The sequence below is a fragment of the Lithobates pipiens genome, unplaced genomic scaffold (assembly GCF_037356315.1).
Source record: "Lithobates pipiens isolate NorthernLeopardFrog02 unplaced genomic scaffold, aLitPip1_a1.2 Scaffold_23, whole genome shotgun sequence".
Taxonomy (NCBI): Eukaryota; Metazoa; Chordata; class Amphibia; order Anura; family Ranidae; genus Lithobates; species Lithobates pipiens.
In genome coordinates, this window is record NW_027507785.1 from 139,251,239 (window position 1) to 139,266,798 (window position 15,560).

The following is a 15,560-nucleotide window of genomic DNA, read 5'->3' on the forward strand; positions in this document are numbered from 1 at the left end:
TTTTCCATGCGCTTCGTTTTTTTTTCTTCGTGGGTTTAGTTTCACTAGTTCTCACTTGCCATGGTGGATGAAGTTTCTATGCTGTTTCCCACCCCTCGTTTGGCACTGCTTGGGGACGTCCCAATGGCTAAGAGAGGAGCTGCGTCGGTCGGTGAATATGAGAAAATGTGATTTGTTTTTTTTGTACTCTCTGTAAAATCCTTTTCTCTGTAATTCACCGACCGACACAGCACCCGCCCTTCTTTTTATCTTTGTTATACTGCTTGTTGACGTACTGAGGTCTGCCTGGCCGACTGGAGGGTTGTTGCCCAAGGGACCGCCCCCTGGGCGTAACTAAGAGTTCTGAGTGGTGTTACAGTGAATGCCTAGTATCTCCTAGTAATACGGCAAACAACCCAATGGCTAAGAGAGGAGCTGCGTCGGTCCGTGAATTACAGAGAAAAGGATTTTACGGTGAGTACAAAAAAATCCTATTTTTAGATCTCGAAGATCTAGATCGGCACTTTAGCATCCGATCCTTCCTCATGTAATCAATTTGGTCAGTAGTAGCCGTCCTCCAAGGAGGAGAATTTTTGGCTGCAATCGATATCAAGGATGCCTATTTTCATGTGCCAGTATTTCCCGCTCACCAGAGGTTTCTACGCTTCGAAGTAGAAAAACTGTCACTTTCAGTTTGTGGCCCTGCCATTCGGTTTAGCCGCAGCTCCTTGAGAATTCTCAAAGATTCTGGCTCCTGCTTTAGCCAGATTAAGGGCTCGGGGCATAGTGGTCCTAGCCTATTTGGACGACCTACTCTTAGTAGATCATTCGGTTTCCGGGTTAGACCACACTCTGTTGACAACTGTAAACTACTTTGAATCTCTAGGCTGGGTTCTCCACCTAGAAAAATCCTCCTTTAGGCCCTTAAGGAGAGTACAGTACCTGGGACTAATCATAGATAACAGGCAGGGAAATAGAATAGAATAGTTCCTTTGTAGAACTGATTCATCTCATCAAGGCAAAGAAAATGTCTTCCATTCGTTTGTGCATGAGATTATTGGGGAAGATGGTGGCCTCCTTCGAGGCCGTCCCTTACGAACAGTTTCATTCAAGATTGCTACAAAGTGCAATCCTGTCAGCCTGGAACAAGAAGGTTCAGGCCTTAGATTTTCCGATTCAGCTTGCTCCCGAAGTACGTCAGAGCCTGAATTGGTGGCTGATATCCAGCAACCTTCAAAAGGGAAGGACATTTCTACCTTCCACCTGGAAGGTAGTAGCCATGGATGCCAGAGGATTCTGTCCAGGGAAAGTGATCCAGGTTGGAAAGGACCTTGCCTATCAATATTTTGGAAATTCGGGCAATCGTCTGGTTTTAAGAGCCTGGACGGTCAGTCTGAAGGGCTGTCCTGGCAGGATTCAGTCCGACAACGCCACGGCTGTGGCTTACATCAATCGCCAGGGAGGCACGAGGAGTCGTGCAGCCCAGAGAGAGGTGAATCACGTTTTGTCTTGGACAGAACACAACGTTTCTTGCTTATTGGCAGTGTTTGTTCCCGGGATAGAGAATTTGCAGGCGGACTACTTGAGCCGCCAACAACTGAATCCAGGAGAGTGGTCTCTTCACCCCGACATCTTTCTTGCGATATGTCAGAGATGGGGGTACTCCGGACGTGGACCTGTTCGCGTCCGGATTCAACAAAGTTGACAATTATGATTTAAAGAGGAAGGTTCCTCCTTTTCATATTAAGGCGCACACTACCAGGGTGGTTAGTACCTCCTGGGAGGTGCATCATCAGGCCTCGACGGCTCAGATCTGTAAAGCCACGACATGGTCTCCAGTTCATACATTTTACCAGATTTTATCAAATCGATGTTAAGGGTCAGGAGGATTCTGCCTTTGGGCACAGTGTACTGCTGGCTGCAGTATAAGTCCTCTGACTTCCTTTTTTGTTGTGTGTCCCCCCCCCCCCCCCTTCAGTTGCCTTTGCTATGGGACATCCCACATAGTAAGTACTACGGCTCTGTGTCCCCTGATGTAAGAAAAGAAAATAGGATTTTTGCAACTGTTTGCCTGTAAAAAAAAGTTTATGTACATCAGGGGACACAGAGGTCCCTCCCTCCTTCTTATACACTTTGATTGCTTGGCTACAAAACTGAGGACTCACAGTAGTGGGAGGGTTTATATGGAGGAAGTTCACGCCAGAATATACATTCAAATGTGAAGTGCAACAGGCACCACTCAAAAGGATAGGGCATTTGACATACCGGATATAACAGGTCATATAGCCAAGGTGACGCACGCTTCTACTGTCCCTCCTGTCCTGGCCAACCCTTTTTATTTATTTTTTAGTTTATTTTATTTTTTCTGCCTCAAGTACTGCTTCTGTCGCTACCACACACTAGTGGAGTATTAGTATAGGGTACAGCACGGCATAGTCTCAAACACATTCACACAGGTTCTTGAAAGATATTCGAAAACTGATAATCAAATTTTGAGACCTTGGCCTGGAAAGTTTACAGTTATAGGGACGATTTGTACTATCCTGCCATTTCAGGGCCTCTGAAATTGTGATAGTAGTGGGGAAGTGGCATGAGGAAATACACCCTTTGAAAGCCTAAAGGTGATCATTGGATTTTGGGGGGCCTTTATGTGGGTAGGCTGCCAAAGTCTCTTGCATATGGTATCCCCATGCTTGGGAGATTTATCAGAATGTGTCTTGGGGTGTAATTCCGCATAATACCCATGGCATTTGTGAGCAATAAATACTTTAAGTGACAACTATGTGTAAATAAAAAAAATGTGTTTTTTTCATTTTCTAGAAACTTGTGGCAAACAATAAAATCTTCCATGGACCCAACATGCCTCTCGGCAAATAGCTTGAGGTGTCTGCATTCCAAAAAGTGATAATTTTGGGGAGTTTTTTGTACTGCCCTGGTGTTTCGGCACCTCAAGAAATGTGATAGGCAGTAAGAAAGTGAAAGCTGCATAAATGCCAATATTTACCATAGTTTGTAGATGCTATAACTTTCACACAAACTAATTATTATATGCTTCTTTTTTAACAAAGATGTGTAGGAGAATACATTTTGGTCTGAAATTTACTAAGAAATTTGAGTTTATCAGATATATTTTGTAACCAAGTAAAAAATATATATATTTTTTTTTTACATTTATATTGCAAAAAATAATCAAATGGCACCGAAATAAAGCTCTATTTGTGTGTGTGTGTGTGTGGGTTTTTTTTTTTTTTTTTTACATTTTTGGCTTGGGTACATCGTTGCATGACCGTGCAATTACCTACCAGTACCAAGTAGTAAAAGTAGCAGTCACGAACAGCAAGAAATGCCCTGGTCAGGAAGGGGTTAAAACCTTGCAGAGGTCAAGTGGTTAATTTTTCATTTGGGTAAATCTGCGCTTTACGGCCACTAGTGGGGTACTTTTAACCCCAAAGAAAGGGTTAAACACCCATGTTGCTGCACTTCCGAAGAATTTTTCAGACTCTTCGGAAGCGCTGCCCATTCATTCCAGTGGGCAGAGTCATTGTCAAACTATAACATCACTGGTACGTAGCCCGGTAAGGAAGGTATATTGCAGTTTGGTACATTGCAGTACATGGGTAGTAATGTGTACTTTCATCCCTAGGTTCATGCCATGGCAAACCATCTGAGATTTATTGCCCGCACAGTGATGGTGCAGAATGGGAACGTTGATGCAGCTTACAAGATGCTGAACAGGTGAGTGTTCATCTGCTTTGAAGTGGCGGGATTTGTTCAACTTTATTTACTGGGGAAATCCACTTAACAGTGAAAGTAGGATGTAAGCATTTGCCCAAACGCCCCTGTGTTGTATAATGTACATTTTATGGTATTGTGAAAAACGTTGAAGTTATATACAGGTGCATCTCAAATAAATTGAAATATCAGTTTATTAATTTCAGTAATTCAATTCAAAAAGTGAAACGCCTATATTTTTATATAGATGCATTACACAGAGTGATATATTTCAAGTATTTCTTTCTTTAAATTTTGATGAATATTGCTTACAGCTGTGAAAACCCAAAATTCAGCATCTCATAAAATTTCAGTATTACAAATAGCCCAATAAAGGAGATTTTTAATAAAGAAATGTTGGCTTACTGAAAAGTGCATCTATGTACTGTAGTGCTTATGAGGATAATTTTCCTGCACAATGTATATGATTAATTTTTAAACGATCATATTTTTAAGATGCGGGGTCCATATGAACACAGACTAAAAATAGATTTATTCACCAGATATGTATGCAAACAAAATAGAATATATATATATATATATATATATTATACAAACGTTGCATAAAATTAAAAATACCAATTGTGCTACATAAAATTAAGAATCTCAATTGAAACGCCTGCTACTGGGAGTGTTGTACCTTTTTGAAATGACACAACAATGATAAACTTCCCAAACATAATCATACAAAATAGTGTGTGTGTGTATAATTATATTCAGGGACTATGGTAACGGATGCAATACACTCAGTATACGTTTTATTAACCGCTTCAGCCCCGAAGATTTGGCTGCTCAATGACCAGGTAATTTTTTGCAATACAGCACTGCGTTTCTTTAACTGACAATTGTGCGATGTTGCACCCAAACAAAATTGACGTCCTTTTTTCTTTCGTTCATTGATGGACACAGCTACAGTAATCTTGACCGTAGGGTTATTGCGCCACCTTCAGGAGAGGACTAGGCAGAACATGTATACATGTGGAAAAACAACAGAACTTTACAGTTCCGCCTAGGGAGTGGTCCCTCTGGTAACCCCTCAGCCTGCTTCCTGCAGTTTTTTTTTTCTGCCTATTGAAGAAGGACCTAGGCTCCGTGCGGGACCATCGGACCTGGGGAATTTTTCTGGATTTTTGCCTTTTGCACAAGATTTTAAGATCCTGTGATCTGCTTTCAACAGCCGGCTGGATGACAGGCTGGATAATCTAGATCCTTGTAGTCTCCCCAGCCTGGCCATTGAGCGTGTGCAGATCCTAGCTATGCGCTGAGTGGGCCACTATATGCCCCTCAGGCTCCAGGGGCGGCCAGTGAGCGCAAAGCACCAGATGTCTGTCGGTGTGCCGTGGCCAGCAGCCACTCAGTACTGCTCAGGAGTGGGTTTGTGATGGGATGTCCTCAGCTCGTCCGGATGGTAAGTACAACTCCTGCCTCGGCGGGATTGAGCCAGATGGGCATTCCCTGGGATGTCCATTAAGGGGTCCCTCTCCTCCCTCTCTTCTCTCCCTGTCCCTATTCCCCCCCCCCCCCTGTGGGGGATGCTGCATGGCTGGGCTGCTGAGCAGTGTGTGTACCTGAGCCAGGGGTCCTCTGACCCTGGATTGGGGGCTGTGCTGTTTGTCTGTGTCCTGTGGTCTCTCCGCTGTTGTCTGAGGGCTCTGCATGTGCTGTCGCCATAGCGCTGTTCTGCCGCCATTATCTCTGTTCATTCACTGTGTACAGTTGCTTGGCGGCCATTTTCTGTGTGTCTCTGTGGGAAGCATGGTCGGGGGCCATTTTCCTGTGATTGTCCTATATACAGGACGACCAGCGGCCATTTTGTTGTAGCCCAGCACAATTTTTATCCTCAGCCTGGTCCCTGTCGCTCAGAACAGCGCATTTTCTCTTTTGCTCTGGACACTGTAACAGAGCACTCGGTCGGGTTGGTGAGTCCTGCGGTGGGGGCCCCTTAGTCTGCAGCAGCTAGGAGGGTAGGATTGTGCACCTGTCCTAAGTCCCCAAGGGTGGCAGACAGGGTGGGTCAGCATGGCTTCAGAAACTGGTGTTTCTTCCCTATTACTCCCTGCAATTGCAACCGGCTTGTCTGCAAACAGTGCAGTGCCTTTAGACGCTTTGTCGGCAGTCTTTGAAACGTTCGTTGTTGGGGTGGAGGCGGTGTGTGGGTGCAAAGGTGGTAAAAATCGGCCCCTGCCCCCCTCCTCCGGGGCCTAAGTCAGGGCTCTCCCCGCAGTGACTGGCGGCCCCTACTCTGATGTGTCAGATGACGCTGACCAGGACCGATTGGACAGTGAGGATGGTTCTCCGTCTGGGTCTGCGCAAGACAAAGCACTAGTTGGAGCACTTATCACAGCTGTGCGTGATGCCCGGAAAATTCAGGATACAGCAGGATTCTCCGCTGAAGTAGCGGCCCCTTTTTGGGTCCCGTAAGCCAGCCCGTGCACCTAAGGTGTTTCCGGATCTGACTTATTTTGATAAGTTCATATACAAGGAATGGGGAAGCCCGTAACGGACCTTCTCGGCCCCTAAAAGAAAAAATGGTGGTGCGCTACCCCTTTGAGGAAAGCCTTCATAAAAAATGGTAGACTCCTCCGATCGTGGGCCCCCCAGTATCCAGGTTAAACAAAGTAACCACAATCCCGGTAGAGGGGACTCCTGCATTTAAGGATCCTACCGACGGGAAGGCCGAGGCAGTGGCCCGTTCCTTGTTTGCGGTTGTGGGGTCAGCAATATGACCATTACTGGCCACAGCACTAGTGTCGCAGACGCTTACTGAATGGGCAAAACTTTTGCACCCCGAATTGGAGAAGTAGCAGGCCTCTCCTGTCTGTGTGGAACTGACAGACCAGCTAGTGCACGGCCTTAAGAACATTTGTGACGAGGCCCTGGATACACTTCCTTTGCTGTCCGGGGCTTCAGTGTCAGCAGTGGTGTTGCGGTGCCTTATTTGGCTAAAATGCTCGTCTGCGGACCAGGCATCAAAAAAAAAAAAAAAAGCCTTGACCGTTCTACCCTTCCTTGGTGAGAGGCTATTTTGGAGACTTGTTGGGTGACATTAAGTGTCACAGATGGGACAAGCAACTTGCTTCCACAGTCCAGGAAGAGTAAGGAGCCACGCCGCAGGCAAGGGCCCTCATTTTTTGCTCGAGACTTTCATCTGCCCGGGACTTCGGCTAAACGCTCCCAGTCTGACAGGCAACTACTGAGGGACAGAAGCATCCCTGGACTTGAGAAAATGCTTCTGTGTGAATGTTTTCCCCCGCCCGCCACTCGGGTGGGCGGGGGTCGCCTTTGGGAGTTTGCAGCCCGGTGGGCCTCTCGGCTGTCCGACCAATGGGTCTGCAAACTGATTTCATTGGGCTACAAGATAGTTCCTCTCTTGGCCACCAAACAGATTCTTCCCCTCCAGTATACCCTTACTCCTGGCTCGCCGGGAGGCCCTGTTGGGTGCAGTATGGGACCATCTAAGCTGCGGGGTGATGGTGCCTGTTCCGGAAACATTTCAGGGGTTCCACTCCAATCTGTTTGTAGTCCCCAAAAAGGAACGGGTATGTCCAATCTTGGACCTAAAAGCCCTCAAATGCTTTGTAAAAGTACAGAGGTTTAGAAATGAATCAGTTGGCTCAGTTGCCGCTGCATTCCATCAGGGGGACTCCCTGGTGTCCTTGGACATCCAGAACGTGGGTTACCTAGACTATCTGCTCCTGAGAGCAGCTTCTGCCTCAGAATTAAAGGATGTCTCGATAACCATGCAAACCCTACAGGACCACAGGGGGTCGTCGCTGCACTTCTGCATGTGATACCTGAGCCTCATAGAGGCCTCCTCACTACCGTACGCCCAATTTAACACCAGAGTCTTGCTGAAGGAGATATTGATAAAGTAGGACAAATCTCCGTTATCCCTGGATCAACAGATTCAGGTGAGCCAGTCAGTCAGGGACTCCCTGCTCTGGTGGCTGAGATCCCCCGGCACTTCGGTCCAGGAAGTCGTTCCTAACTCTGCATTGGAGAGTGATCACAGATCACAACAGATGCCAGCCTGACCGGCTGGGGTGGAGTACTGGGAGTACAGTTGACCCAGGGCCTCTGGTCGGGGGAGGAATCTAATTTGCCGGTCACTGCACTCGAGCTCCGAGCGATTAGGCTATGCCTCTCCACATGGTCGATGAGACTAGGAGGGTGTCCGATCAGGATCCAGTCATACAACACCACGGTGGTGGCATATGTCAACCATCGAGGAGGAACAATAAGCTTGGCTGCAGCACAGGAGGTCGCTCACATCCTTTGGTGGGCAGAGCGACATGTACCAGCCCTGTCGGCCATATACATCCCGGGAGTAGAAAACTGGCAGGCAGACTATGTAAGCAGCCAGCTGCTGGACCCAGGAGAGTGGTCGTTGCATCCGGAGGTGTTCAGGCTTGTGTGCCTGCGGTTGGGCACACCAGATGTTGATCTCCTGGTCTCTCGGCTCAATCAGAAGGTGCCGAGGTTTGTATCCAAGAGATCTGTGGGCGGATGCGTCGGACATGTTCGTGGCTCCATGGGCTCAGTACTGACTGATCTATGTCTTTCATCTGCTAAAACTTTTATCATGTCTGCTCCGCAGAGTGGAGGCTGAGGGGATTCCAGTGATACTGATTGCCCCAGATTGGCCTCAGCATCCCTGGTACGCCGACCTAGTACATGGGTTGCAGATGCTCCCTGGCGGCTAACGATGCGAGAAGACTTGTCTCGAGGTCGGATTCCCCAGCCTGCTTTTACCATCGCTGGTTTAACGGCGTGGCTGTTGAGTCAGGTGCTAAGGAACCAAGGCCTGTCTGACTCGGTGATTTCAACTATGTTGGCCATAGAAATCTTCTCGGAAGATATACCATCATACATGGAATGCTTATATCTCCATGTGTGACCAGATGGCGTGGTGTCCTTGCACCTATTCCATTTCCATGATCCTGCTGTTCCTACAGCGAGGAGTAGAACAGGAACTGGCTTTTTACAACGACCCCTGGCGTCTCACTCTGAGCACCTTTTGTACAAGGGGTCCGGCGTGTAGTCCCTCCGGTGCGTCCACCCTTTCCCCCGTGGGATCTGAGCCTGGTGCTATTGGCACTTCAGAAACCGCCGTTTGAGAACATCAGGGAAATTCCCTTTTGGACTCTCAAAGTGGTCTTTCTGGTGGCCATTACATCGGCCAGGAGGGTTTCGGAACTGGCGGCCTTGTCTTGCAAGTCGCCCGGTCTTGTTATCCACAAGGATAAGGTGGTGTTGCATCCGCAACCTTCTTTTCTACCGAAGGTGGTTTCGGCTTTTCTTTTCTGATTTAAAAAGAAAAAAAATTCTTATTCACCGACCGACACAGTTCCTCTCTGTAACAAAATGGGTTGTCAGCCCTATCACTGGAGATTACTAGGCAAGTTGTAATACAACACTTCAGAACTTTTAGTTCCGCTCAGGGGGGCGGTCCCTAGGCTACAGCCCCCACAGCCTGCCCTAGCACACTGTTTTTTTTTTTTTTTTTCTTGCCTAGTGAAGGAGATAGACCTAGGAATCCTGCGGGCCCATAGGTCCGTGTTTTTTTGATGCAGAAGCTTGGCTTTTTGCGCAAGATGAATGATCCTGTGATCTTCTATCAACAGCCGGCTGGGTGACAGGCTGGTTCGCTTATTTTTGTAGTCCGGCCATCGAGCGTGTGCAGGTCACAGCTAAGGCTCGGCAGGCCACGACATACCTCAGCTCCAGATGTGGTTGGTGATCTTTATGCTCCGGGGCATACATATGACCGGGCTACTGATGTCTGCGTCACAGTATCCCGGACCAGTAGTCTTCTCTGTACTGATCAGGAACTGACTACCATGGAATGTCTCCCAGCTCTTCAGTAAGTACAGCTCTCCCTTTCTCGGCAGGGTAGAGCAGCTGGGCATTCCCTGGGAGGTCAATTTGGGGGCCCCCCTCACCCCCTCTTCTCTCCCCAGTCCCTAACTCCCCTCCTGTCATCTGGGGAGAGCTCTGACGCAGACTCGGGTCCAGCTGAGGCCGGTGACCCCTGCTTTGTTTTGTCAGATGACGCTGACCAGGACCGTTCGGACAGTGAGGATGAGTCCCCGTCTGGGTCCGTGCGCGATAAAGCACTTGTTGGAGCACTTATCACAGCTGTGCGCGATACCCTGAAGATTCAGGAGCCAGCGGATCCCTCTGCTGATGTACCGGTCCCTTTTGGGTCCCGCAAGCCAGCACATTCACCTAAGGTGTTCCCGTATCTGACTTATTTTGACAAGTTCGTTTACAAGAAATGGGGTTGCCCTCAACAGACTTTTTCGGTCCTCAAATACATCACGGTGCGTTACCCTTTTGAGGAGAGCCTTCTCAAAAAATGGTTGGCTCCTCCAGGTTAAATAAAGTACCCGCGATCCCGGTTTAGGGGACTTCTGCATTCAAGGATCCCATGGACAGTAAGGCTGAGGTGGTGGCTCGTTCCTTGTTTACGGTTGTGGGGTCAGCCATGCGACCTGTACTGTCGCAGACACTGAGTGGGCAAAACTATTGCACTGCGAATTGGGAGAGCAACAGGCCTCCCCTGTCTGCATGGAGATAGCAGACCAACTAGTGCAAGGCCTTAAGTGCATCTGTGACGCGGCCCTGGATACTCTCCCTCTGTTATCCAGGGCTTCAGTGTCAGCAGTGGTGCTGAGGCGCCTGATTTGGCTAAAATGCTGGTCTGCTGACCATGCATCCAAGAAAGCCCTGACTGATCTTCCCTTCCTTGGCAACCGACTCTTTGGAGCCTCGTTAGATGATATTATTAAAAATGCCACTGGTGGTAAGAGTACTCTACTCCCACAGGCCAGGAAGGTTAAGGAGCCATGCCGCAGACAAGGGCCCTCTTTTTCCGCTCACAAACGGCTTTTTCGTCTGCCTGGTGCTTCGACAAAACGCCCCCAGCCCGACAGAACGCCCACGGACGGTCAAAATCATCCCTGGAAACACAAGCCTGCGAATAAAAGTGCTACCGCATGAAGGTTTGCCCCCACCTAGGTCTCGGGTGGGGGGGTCACCTTCGGGAGTTTGCAGCCCGGTGGTCCTCCCGGTTATCCGACCAATGGGCCTGCGATCTGATTTCCACAGGCTACAAGATAGTTTCTCAGCCGCCGAACAGATTCTTCCCCTTCAGCGTACCCGTATCCCTGGGTCGCCGAGAGGCCCTGTTGGGGGCTGTAAGGGACTTGCTGAATCGAGGGGTGATTGTACCTGTTCCAGAGCCAGAACGCTTCCAGGGATTCTACTCAAATCTGTTTGTCATTCCCAAGAAGGAAGGGGTACATCCAATCTTGGACTTGAAAGCCCTCAATCACTTTGTAAAAGTGCAGAGGTTCAGAATGGAATCGGTTCGCTCAGTAGTCGCTGCACTCCATCAAGGGGACCCCCTGGCATCCTTGGACATCCAGGATGCATACCTTCACATACCTATATGCCTTAGGCATCAAGTTTCTGCGTTTTTTGCAGTTGGAAGCCCATTACCAATTTGTGGCTCTTCCTTTTGGTCTGGCATCAGCCCCCGAGTCTTTACCAAGGTATTTGCTCCAGTATTGGCATTGCTAAGACAACGTGGGATCGCGATCGTGGGCTACCTGGACGATCTCCTCCTGAGAGCATCTTCTGCCTCAGAATTAGAGTAGGATGTGGCGATCACCATGCAGACCCTGCAAGAATTTGGGTGGCTGTTGAACCTTAAGAAGTCGGTGATTGTACCGACCCAGCGTCTGGAATACCTGGGATTGCTGCTGGACTCTGTGGAAGCAAGAGTGTTTCTCCCTTTAGACAAGCTGCAGACTGTCAGATTCGCAATGAAACTGCTGATGAACCGCAAGTGGTCGTCGCTCCGCTTTTGCATGCGAGTACTGGGGCTCATGGTAGGCTCCTTCGAGGCAGTACCTTACGCCCAGTTCCACACCAGAGTACTGCAGGAGGAGATTTTGTTAAAATGGGACACGTCTCCGTTGTCCCTGGATAGACAGATCCAGGTGAGCCAACCAGCCAGGGACTCTCTCTAATCTGGTGGTTGAGGTCCCCAGTGATACAGTTCACAAAATCGTTACTTCCTCTGAATTGGACGGTGATCACAACGGACACCAGTCTATCCAGCTGGGGTGGAGTGATGGGGGTTCAGTCGACTGTAGAATCTGAGTTGCCGATCAATCTCCTCGAATTGAGAGAAATCGGGCTGTCTCCACACATGGTCGGTGAGTCTTCAAGGGAGTTCGATCAGGATTCCGTCGGACAACGCCACGGCGGTCGTGTACGTCACCAAGGGGGAACAAGAAGCGCAGCCGCTGCTCGGGATGTTGCTCACATACTTCGGTGGGCAGAGTGACACATTACGGCCCTGTCGGCTATTTACATCCCGGATGTAGAAAACTGGCAGGCAGACTATCTGAGTCGGCAAATGCTGGACCCAGGAGAATGGGTATTGCATTCGGAGACATTCAGGCTGCTGTGCCTGAAGTGGGGAACAACAGATGTGGATCTATTGGCCTCCCCGTCTCAATCGGAAGGTGCCAAGATTCGTGTCCAGGATGAGAGATCCGTGGGCAGACGCTCTGGTGGCCCCGTGGGATCATTATCAGCTGATCTACGCCTTTCCTCCACTGAAATTGTCACGTCTGCTTCTCAGCGTGGAAGCCGAGGGGATCCCAGTGATACTGGTGGCCCCAGATTGGATTCAGTGTCCCTGGTACACAGATCTGGTGCATCTGGGCAGACGCTCCCTGGCGACTGCCATTGCAAGAGGACATTCTGTCTCAAGGTCCTATTTATTTATATATTTATTTTCATCCTACTTTACCATCGATGGCTTTAACGGCATGGCTGTTGAGAGCCAGGTGTTGAGGAACCGGGTTCTGTCAGACTCGGTAATTCCGACTATGTTGAGGGCACGGAAATCATCTTCTAGGAAGATATACCATCGTACCTGGAAGGCTTACATCTCTATGTGTGAGGAGAATGGTTGGCATCCGCATTCCTTTTCCATTGCAAGGATCCTGCTCTTCAGCGAGTAGACCAGAGATTGGCATTGAGCACCATCAAGGGGCAGATCTCAGCCCTGGCTGTCTGTTTTCAACAACCCCTGGCATCGCACTCCTTAGTGGGTACCTTCGTTCGGGGGGCACGACATGTAGTCCCTCCGGTACGCCCACCGTTACCCCATGAAATTTGAACCTGGTGTTGCCGCTTCAAAAACCACCATTTGAGAATATCGGGGCGATTCCCCTGTTGACTCTTTCCCAGAAAATGGTCTTTCTAGTGGCCTTTACCTCAGCCAGGAGGGTTTCAGAATTGGCCTTGGCTTGCAAGTCGCCTTATCTGGTCATCCACAGGGATAAGGTGATGTTGCGTCCGCAACCTTCTTTTCTACCGAAGGTGGTTTTGGCCTTACATATCAATGAGGACATTGTATTACTATCGTTGTGTCCTAAGCCGAAGCACCCCAAAGAGGTGGTCCTTCACGCTCTCGACATGGGTAGGGCTCTGAAGGTGTATTTGTCTGCCACGGCTCCCTTTCGGAAGTCAGACTCACTGTTTGTTTCGGTGGCTGGTCCAAAGAAGGGTATGGCGTTCTCGTCTACCACCATTTCCAGGTGGATCAGACAGATTGGAGTACAAGCCTATGCCTTGAAGGGGCAGATGCACCCCCCCCCTTTCCGGTCACGGCCCACTCTACAAGGGCAATTGGAACGTCTTGGGCCTTCCAACACCAAGCATCGGTCGCTCAGGAGTGTAGGGCGTGACCTGGTCGTCTGTCCATATGTTTACCAAGTTCTACAAGGTAGACATCAGTGCATCGGCCGATGCCTGTTTTGGCTGCAAAGTTTTGCAGGCGGCCGTGTAGTTGCAATTGGATATGCAAGCTCATTTTTCCTGGTTTTTCAATAAAAACGCAGTACTGTTATGTTTATGCACTGTTGTATTACTTCCGCAGTGTTGCGGTCTTGTGGATCACTCCTGTTGAGGATACCCGGTTATATGGTGGTGTTTTTCCATACACTGCTGTTTTTTTTGTGGGTTTAGTTTCACTAGTTCCCACCTGCCATGGTGGATGAAGTTTTTAAGCGGTTTTTCCCACCCCTCGTTTGGCACTGCTTGGGGGCGTCCCATTTAGTTAGAGAGGAGCTGTGTTGGTTGGTAAATATAAGAGAAAATACGATGTTTGTACTCAACGTAAAATTATTTTCTCTGTAATTCACCGACCGACACAGCACCCGCCCCTCCCTTTTCTCTTTACGTTATACTGCTTGTTGACGTAGTCTGCTAGGGCAGGCTGTGGGGGTTGTAGCCTAGGGACCGCCCCCTGGATGGAACTAAAAGTTCCTAAGTGTTGTATTACAACTTGCCTAGTAATCTCCAGTGATGGGGCTGACAACCCATTTTGTTAGAGAGGAGCTGTGTCGGTCGGTGAATTATAGAGAAAAGGATTTTACGGTGAGTACAAAAAATCATTTTTTTGGCATGGTAATAAATGTACAGTACAGACAGATGCATCAAAGTGTTACACTAAGTCAGATAACAGCCGTATAATGCGTATTAATTTCACTTCTAGTCCGAAATTGCAATCCTAACATAACATTTAAAACGTTCAGTATTTGATTCTGTTGTTGGTGCTATACACTGTCTGCACATATGAAAAGACATTATACCTGACACATTGGTATTTCTTGACAACACTTAAAGACTTATAGCTTAACCAATAACCTACGGGAAGGTAAGCTAAACCGATGTCTTCCCACATAACCGAAAATCAAATGCGTCACTGCACATTGTTTCTTTGAACCCCCAAGGGGCTAGCGTCAAAGGTAGTTTCCCCAGTCCATACTACTACTATATAGTGTTCTTTAATGGTACATATAATTGACTGCTGTTTACAAATACCTGGTGGTTTACATCTGTAGCAACCTGTCCAGTATTAGTTGTGCAGGCGCTATGCCTGGGGTGTCCAGCCATGGCTGCCAAATTTTATAGAATTGTTTAACCGCGTTTCTGTGTTCTGTCATGTCATTTCTTTTCTTATATAAGTGTATTGTTGACCTGTTCAATCCACTGTTTAGTGGTAGGGCTGTGAGCGGTCAGCCATAGGCGAGTTATAGTTGCTTGCCTGCAAAATACAGCAGTCTTGACAGTTCCTCGTCTATAGCCCCTAGTAAGCATGTAATTGGGTTGCACTGAACAGTGTATTGATATATATGATTGATATAGTGTTGGTCACCTCCCTCTAATACCTGAAGAGCTTGGGGCAACCCCACATGAAATGTATAAGCTCACCATTAGCCGCCTCCCATCTGGGGCACAGAGTATCTCCTGCCTCATCTGTGGAGCAGCACTGCAGTATGGTAGCTTCTATGCAAAATGAAAAGTTGGGATTATCTGCCTGATAGGGATACCAACACACCCTGCATGGCTTGTAAACATAGTTCCCAGTGCTTGCCCTCAATCTCTGTCTTGCTTCTACCTATGTCTGCATGGAAGTTTTGTTGCAACCTGGCTAAGAGCGTGCTGTATATTTGCAAGATCATACCTTTTTTGTTTTGCGTAGTAAGGATAAAGGTTATTGTTGGGTGCTCAACTTGTTCCATTCTAACGGATTGTGCCTGTGCTTGCACTGCATGTGGGAGTTGGAGGTATCTATAGAAGTCATGTTTTGGTAACCCAAACTCTTCCTGCCGGTTTTTAAAAGATTTAAATGTGGTCTGTGCATAGAGTTGTGACATTGATAATTTATCAAGTTGTGGGTCTTGGTAATAAAGTCACCCACTATAAGGGCTGGAACATTAGGG

At 48.2% G+C, this 15,560-nt stretch overlaps 1 protein-coding gene across 1 annotated transcript in view; it reads left to right on the top strand.

The window, feature by feature from the left end:
• MRPS21 (mitochondrial ribosomal protein S21) overlaps positions 1 to 15,560 on the top strand; it is a 216,325-nt gene that overhangs the window by 132,202 nt on the left and 68,563 nt on the right. Inside the window, exon 2 of the mRNA XM_077452429.1 lies at positions 3,623 to 3,714. Coding sequence (XP_077308555.1) covers positions 3,632 to 3,714 — 83 coding nt within the window. The 5' untranslated portion in view covers positions 3,623 to 3,631. The remainder of the gene's footprint in view (positions 1 to 3,622; positions 3,715 to 15,560) is intronic.